Source organism: Elephantulus edwardii, unplaced genomic scaffold (assembly GCF_000299155.1).
Source record: "Elephantulus edwardii isolate Elephantulus edwardi_28Jun2011 unplaced genomic scaffold, EleEdw1.0 scaffold00129, whole genome shotgun sequence".
Classification (NCBI taxonomy): domain Eukaryota; kingdom Metazoa; phylum Chordata; class Mammalia; order Macroscelidea; family Macroscelididae; genus Elephantulus; species Elephantulus edwardii.
The window spans coordinates 8,766,995-8,775,001 of record NW_006399879.1 but is presented as its reverse complement, the minus strand read 5'-3'; the positions used below and the strand labels follow the sequence as shown (position 1 = coordinate 8,775,001).

The 8,007-nt window shown below is 46.4% G+C and overlaps 1 protein-coding gene across 3 annotated transcripts in view; it reads right to left on the bottom strand.

Moving 5' to 3' along the window:
- JAKMIP1 (janus kinase and microtubule interacting protein 1) overlaps window positions 1-8,007 on the bottom strand; it is a 95,418-nt gene that overhangs the window by 5,926 nt on the left and 81,485 nt on the right. For all 3 annotated transcript variants that reach the window (XM_006893631.1, XM_006893629.1, XM_006893630.1), the window contains 2 exons: window positions 2,535-2,738; window positions 1,925-1,990 (listed from right to left, as the gene is read on the bottom strand). In XM_006893631.1, coding sequence (XP_006893693.1) covers window positions 1,925-1,990; window positions 2,535-2,738 — 270 coding nt within the window. The remainder of the gene's footprint in view (window positions 1-1,924; window positions 1,991-2,534; window positions 2,739-8,007) is intronic.

The following is an 8,007-nucleotide window of genomic DNA, read 5'->3' as shown; positions in this document are numbered from 1 at the left end:
CAATTGTTCTGGGATTCCCATTCTTCTCAGAGTCAGCCACAGTTTGTTATGATCCACACAGATGCCTTTGCATAGTCAATGAAACACAGGTAGACATTCCTCTGGTATTCTCTGCTTTCAGCTAAGATCCACCTAACATCAGCTACAATATCCCTAGTACCACGACCCCTTAGTCTTCCTTAAATCCTAATGCTACATTCCTCCTCCTAAAGCCCTGCTTCCTCAATGATCTATTCTGCATATAGATTGAAAAGGTACGGCTACAGGATGCATCTCTGACACACTCCTTTTCTGATTTTGAACCATGCAATGTTTCCTTGCTCTGCTCTGCAGACTCCTTCCCAGTCCAAGTATAGGTTTCGTATAAGCATAATCAAGTGTTCTGGGATTCCCATTGTTGTGATCCACACAGCCAAAAGTGTTTGCATAGTCAATGAAGCACAGATAGACATTCCTCTGACACTCTTTGCTTTCTGTTTTTCATAGTCAATAAATAGTCAATAAGACACAGTTAAATGCCTTTTGGTATTCTCTGGTTTTAGCCAAGGTACATGTGAGACCAGCAATGATGTTCCTTGTTCTATGTTCTCTTCTGAATCTGGCTTGAATTTGTAACAGATTTCTGCCATGTGCTGCTGAAATCAGTGTTGTTGTTGTTGTTGTTGTTGTTGTTGTGTGCCATCAAGTCAGAATGGACTCATGTCTGACCCTCCAGTGAGTTTTCAGGGAGGAGACTGCCCCTCTTTCTCCTGCAGAGCAGATAGTGGATTCAAACCACATGCCTTAAGGTGTCAGCACAATTCCTTACCCACTAGACCACCAGAGCCTCCTGAAGTTAGTACTAGTAATTATTGCTTATGGGAAAAAGTAAAAATCCAAACAGACTCTAAGTGAGAGAGGGACTTAAGTCCTAGATGCTTAGTCTCCTGAGAAGAAGTAGCTTCTAAAGCCGGTAGCATCTCAAGGCTGCCTTTATCTCCAGCATCTCCAGAGCTTCCCATCACTCTCTGTTCAGGGCAGCCCTGGCCCCTGTTCTCCAGTGAGCCCCTCTTGTCCTTGCATGTCCTGGATGAGTGGACATTCCCAGCTGACCCCAGTCACCCTCCCCGTCACCTCATGAGCTCATCACTTGCTGTGCATAAAAATCAGAATCAGGGTTTCTCTCTCATCCATGAGGCCCTGTCTTGGGGACAGGGAATGAGACCATAGGTAGACCACCAAGATGCTTCAACAAGAGCAGAGCCATGCTGGAGAGAAGATGCTGTTTTCAGATTGCTCTGCTCCAATGTGGCACCTGGGGCTGGGCGCCTGGGATGGGGGCATCTGGGGCTGAGCCCCTGGGATGGGGACACTTGGGGTGGGGCCCCTAGGGTGGGGGCACTTGAGGCAGGGTGCCTGGGGTGGGGACACCTGGGGCTGGGCCCCTGGGATGGGGGCATTTGGAGTAGAGCACCTGGGGCTGCGACCCTTGGGATGGGTGCCTGGATTGGGGATACATGGGGTAAGGGCTACAGCATTGTGGGTCTACCCTTCCTGCTCTGGGGTCAGGACAACATGTAAATCCATCTCAGCACATATGCTGGGCACAAGATGGTAACAGTTGAAGTGTCGACGGGACAGGAGGGAAGTAGATTCATCCTCTGTCCTTGTAGGGAGACATGCCGCCTCTGAGCATGTGGGCTTTGGCAACATTTACATGAGGTTCTGGGTTGGGGCTCTCTGCTACAGTCTAGACCCAGCATCCAAATGAAGGCCGCTCACCCCCAAAAGTCCATGCACCCGAGAGATTTAGTGGGAAGCAGACTCCACACAGAGGGGTCAGGTCGCCGAGAAGTTCCCTGGATGCGCTGATGGTGCTGATGGGAGGGAGGGCCTTTGGTGAGCAAATCTGCTCACTCTGATGGGACCTCAAACATCCCCTTACCTTTTCCTCCAGCTCTTTCAGGTGCCTCTTCTGAGCCTCCAGCTTGGCCTCTAGGTCCCGGACTCTCTGAAACACATGCTCTGTGTCAGGGTCGGCACATCCAGCAGAAACACCTTTATTGTGTTCTAGTGTGTGTGTGACCGTGACCCTGAACCTGCAGCCTCCCCATCCCCAGGTAGTGGGACCCCCAGCCAGTTCACCGTGTGCCCATGAGATGAACAACAGGTCCTAACCCTTGTGCCAGGACACACAGCCTCACTATGGTCATCTCTGCTTTGGGGGTGTCTCAGGGCAGAGAAGCCGGGGGCCTCTGACTCCCTGCCACTCTGGTATGTTCTGTCCCTCTACCAACTAATGCTGTCTTCTCCGCATGCTCAACCTCCCCACAGCTCATCCTCCCTCAAGCATGACCAGGGGTCTCCTGTTTACTGGAGCTCTTCCACGTCCCTCCCCCAACCCTGGGCCAAAGCTGGGTGTCTTGGAGCAGGTAGGAAAGCTTTGTTCACAGGACTGAGATCTACTCTCAGCCTCCCTGGAGAGCTGGCCCCCCATGCCTGTCCTCAGCATCAGAGCACACGTGGGGGATGGGAGGTGGACGTCCCCATGTCACCTGCTGGGCCTGCTGCAGCAGCTCCGTGCGTGCCCTCAGCACCTGGCTGTCACATTCTCGGCTCTCCCTCAGGATCTGCCTGCGCACCTTCTCCACAGCGGCCTGTAGGTCCCCGCGCTGGTCCTCGCTCAGCGTCACGCCCACCCTGCAGCCTGGGTCCTGCTGCAGCGCATCGTACAGTGTGGCCTCCAGGTCCTGAATTTTCTGAGGGAGCAGAAGTACAGACAGAGGGGTGGTCACCATCAGGGCACACTGTTGGAGGCTGTGTGCGCACGCATGTACCTGTGGCTCGCACACACCCTAATGTCAGTCATCACTGCTGTGTGGAGTTGTGTCCCCCAAGTGCGTGTTGACCTCCTAACCCCTATGTCTGTGACTGAGATCCTGTCTGGAAGAACAGAGGCAGGCCAGAGTTGGCAGACCCTAACCTAGTCTCTCAGAGGGGTCTTCTGAAAAGAGAACAGGGACCAACACATACAGGGGCAGTGGGACGCCTGCAGAGTCTGTCTACAAGTCAGGCAGCTGGGAGAGCATGCCCCGTGCAAGGGGCTGATGAGCAGAACCACTTTCTACATTACCACCTGCCCCTCAGTCTGCTGCACAGTGGTGGCTACCAGGTGCCATGATGCTGGACGCTATGGTGCCAGATTTTATACTAGCAGGGTCACCCATTGAGGCACCCAGACTAAGACAGACTCAGAAGCAGGAATAATCATCCATTTCTGAAATAATAGCCCTGGTACATTGTCCAGTGGAACCCAAGAAAATGAGACTGTCAGGTGGGAAGGCACGCAAACACAGGCAAGGAACAGGTGCCTCTGTGCACAGAATCTTCCTCATGACACAAATGGGGTAAGCTTCTACTCACGCTGCAAACGAGAGGAAAGGGCTGCAAATATCCACTGATAATCAGACATGTGCAAAGTATTAATTTAGGAAAATTGGAATTTGTAAAAAATGAAAAGGAATGAATAAAGATTAACATCCCAGTCTAGTGAGCTAAAATTAACTGATACTGAATATTGGCCATTTTCAATTTAAGACAGTCACATGGTCTACTATGTGTGTTGTTGTTGTTGTTGTTGTTGTTAAGTGCCGTTGAGTCATAGGCGACTCATAGTGACCCTATGAAGGAAAGTCTTCAACACTTGTGTGACTTTCATCCTCTCTCCAAGTTCATAGGGTTTCCAGAGGCAAGCTATTATGGAAGTGGATGCCACTCCTGCTTCCAAGCTTGTTTTAACTGGGGAGCTCCAACAAACACTGTCTGCCATGGATAACCATTAACACATTTGACAAATCAGTTTCACAATGTTCAACTTCACAGCAACCACAAGTTACTGCTGTATGGCAAGTGGACACACCAGGGCTATATGATCTAGAAGAATGTTTGAACAAAAACAATGAAAGACAGGCCTGAGGGCCATGGATTAAAAGTCACCCACCTCCAACTTGGTAGCATCGCTTTCTGTCCACTGGGCCAACTGATTACTCTCTATGTTGATGTTATTGTTGTTAAGTGTCAATTTGTAGGCGACTCATAGCAACCCTATGAACGAAAGTCCTCAACACTTGCATGCGTGACTTTCATCCTTTCTCCGGGTTCATAGAGTTTCTGGAGGCAAGCTATTATGGAAGTGGATGCCACTCCCACTCCCAAGCTTGTTTTAATTTTGTTTTATGTCTAGAATAACAAATTTAAGTGGAATGGTGTCATATTGTCAAAAAGAGGATGTTTCCAGATCTATCCTGAAGTACAATGTTTTCAGTAACAAGATACTGTCTACAAGGAAAATATATCAATCTACAATTCAGAATTATGCACCAACCACCAAGGTCAAAAAAGAGGGAAATCTATCTACCACTAAGGTCTGAAATTGAGCAAACATACATCAGGACACACTAGTAATATATGGTGATTCGAATGCACAGATGAAAACAAAGAACAAGGACTGATGGTGGGAAGAGAAGACATTGATAACAGAAGTGAGGCTGGAGATCACATGACAGAATTGTGCCTGACCAACAACTTCTTTACTGAAAAGCTTTAAAAAGATAAATGACATTTTACCAGATGGAATCGTCAGAAATCAAATCGACTACATCTGTAGGAAGAGGTGATAGAGAAGATAAAGGTCACCAGTCAAAATACGGCTGGGTGCTGACTGTGGAAGGGACTACCAATTTCTCACCTGCAAGTTCAAACTGAATCTGAGGAAAATGAAAACAAGTCTATAAGAACCAAACTGGTAGGAGCAACGCCCATGGTACAGCAGTCAGGAAAGGTAGAGATATGCTGCATCGGCAAGTCTGCTATCAGAGATCTCTTTAGAGTGCCAAAAAGCAAGGATTTCAGTGTAAAAACTAAGGTGTACCTGGTCCAAGTCATGGTATTTTCAATTGTTTCATGTTTGTGAAAGTTGAAGAAAAGAATAAGGAAGTATATTCCACCTACATTTGTCGTTGTTGTTTATATGTGCCGTCAAATTGCTTGAGACTCATAGAGACCATATGTACAACGGCCCTGAAATCTCCTCTGTCCTGTGCGAACTTTACTGTTTCCGACACACCTACCCTCATTACCCCAGTCACTGTATCAATCCATCTCCTCTCCCTCTCTTTCTCCGTCCCTCCACCCTTCCAAGTATGATGTTCCTCTCCAAGAATTGGTCCTTCCTTGCAACATGGCCAAAGTATGTCAGATGAAGCGCAGACAACGAACAGCTTCACCCTCTCTAGGATGAACCTGTTTGTTCTCCTAGCACTATGCAGTATATTCAATACCCTTCTCCAGCACCACAGCTCAAAGGCATCAATTTTCTTTCTATCATCGCTAGTCATTGTTCAGCTTTCTGATGCATAGCAAGCAATTGTGAAGACTATGGTCTGGATCAGGTGCACCTTAGTCTCCAGGCTGATGTCATGGCTCTTCAGTACTTTGGGAGAGATCCCTAACAGATAACTTTTCCAATGCAATCCATCTCTTGATTTCCTGGCTGCTGGTGCCAAGGGTGTTGATTGTGGAGCCAAGCAAGCTAAAGCTGTGTTAAATCTCAATTTCTTCACCATCCATCACGATGCTGCTAATTGGCCCAGAGGTGAGAATCTTTGTTGAAGGCTGCAGTCCTTGACCTTCTGCAGCAAGCGCTTCAGGTTCTCCTCCATTTCAAGCAGAGTTGTATCATCTGCATAACGCAGATTATTGATGAATCTTCCTCCAATCTTGATGCCACATTCCTCTTCATACAGCTCTGCCTCCCAGATGATGTGTTCTGCGTATAGATTGAAAAGGTATGGATACAGAATACACTCTTACCAATTTTGAACCATGCAGAGTCTCTTTGCTCTGTTCTGATGACAGCTTCCTGGTCCAAGTATGTTGTTGTTGTTGTTGTTGTTTTTGTTATGTGCTGTCAAGTCGTTTGTGACTCATAGCGACCCTATCTACAACAGCCCTAAACCATGCTCTATGCTGTGCCAATCTCATTGCCTCTGACACACCCATCCCAATTACCCCAGTCACTGAATCAATCCACCTCATAGACGGTCTTCCCCTCCTGCGCTGTCCCTCTACTCTACCCAGCATGATGTTCCTCTCTAAAGACCTGTCTCTCCTTACAACATGTCCAAAGTATGTCAGACGAAGCCCCAGAATCCATGGCTCCAAGGAGCAGCCTGGTTTAACCCTCTCTACGATGAATCTGTTTGTTTTCTTGGCAGTCCATGGTACATTCAATACTCTTCTCCAGCACCACAGCTCAAAGGCATCAATTCTCCTTCTATCCTCCCTAGTCATTGTCCAACTCTCTGATGCATAACAAGCGATTGCAAATACCATGGCCTGTATCAGGCACACCTTAGTCTCCAGAGAGACACCATTGCTCTTGAGTACTTTAGAGAGGTCCCTAACGGCAAACTTTCCCATCGTAATATGTTTTTTTTTTATTTCCTGGATACTGGTGCCAAGAGTGTTGACCGTGGAGCTGAGCAAACTGAAGCTGTGAACAATCTCAATCTCTTCGCCATCCATCCTGATGCTACCGATTGGTCCAGTGTTGAGAATGTTTGTCTTCTTGGCATTGAACCTCAATCCATATTGAAGGCTGCAGTCCTTGACTCTCTGCAGTAAGTGCAAGTATAGGTTCAAGTATAGGTTTCGCATAAGTGCAATCAAATGTTCTGGGATTCCGATTCTTCTCAGAGTCAGCCACAGCTTGTTGTGATACACACAGTCAAACGCCTTTGCATAGTCAATGAAACACATAGACATTCCTCTGGTATTCTCTACTTTCAGCCAAAATCCATCTAACATTAGCTATAATATCCCTAATTACCATGGCCTCTTCTATATCCAGCCTGCACATCTGACAGCTCTCTGTTGATGTGTTGTTCCAGTTGTTTTTGGATAATTTTCAGCAGAATATTGCTTGCATGTGATATTAATGATACATTTTCAATAATTTCCACACTCTGTTGGGTCACCTTTCTTTGAACTGGCAACAAATACAGATCTCTCCCAGTGAGTTGGCCAGTAGGTTGTCTTCCATATTTCTTGGCACAACTTAGTGAGCTCATCTGTTTGTTGGAATATGTCAATTGGTATATGTCAAATCCTGGAGCCTTGCTTTTTGCCAATTCTTTTAGAGCAGCTTGAACTCCTCCTTCACCACCACAGGATACATGCCGTTTCACGAAATTCTTTTTTATCAGTAATTCCTTCTGGTACAGTGACTCTGTATACTCCTTCCATTTTCTTTTAATGCTTCTTGGACCATTCAATATTCTGCCCAAAGCATCCTTAAGTATTGCAACTTGTGGCTTGAATTTGGTCTTCAATTCCTTCAACCTAAGAAATGCTGAGCAAGTGCAGCCCTTTTGATTTTCTGACTCCAGCTCTTTGCATGTTTCATTATAATACTTTGCTTTGTCTTCCCGAGCTGCCCTTTAAAATCTTCTGTTCAGCTCCTTCATTTCTTCCCTTGGCTTTGGCTTCTCAGTGCTCTTTACAATGTTCAGAATCTCATCTGACATCCAGTTTGATTTTTTTTTCCTCCTCTGCCTTTGTAATGACCTTTTGCATTCTTCATGGATGGTATTCTTTATATCCTCCCACAGCTTATTCGGTCTTTGCTCGTTGGTGTTCAAGGCTTCAACCCTATTCTTGAGAAGGTTTTGAAATTTGAATGGGATATACTTAAGATCAAATTTTGGTTTCTGTGGATTTCAACTTCAGCTTGAACTTGCATATGAGTAGTTGGTGGTCTGTTCCAAAATCAGCACCTGGCCTAGTTTTCACAGCTGATATTGAGCTTCTCCAGTGGTTCTTTCCACAAATGTAATAGATTATATTCCTATGCAAACCATCAGGTGAAATCCATGTGTTTAGCCTATGTTGTATTTCTTATAAAATATGTTGTTGTTGTTGTTGATGTTATGTGCCGTCGAGTCGCTTCCGACTCATAGCGACCCTATG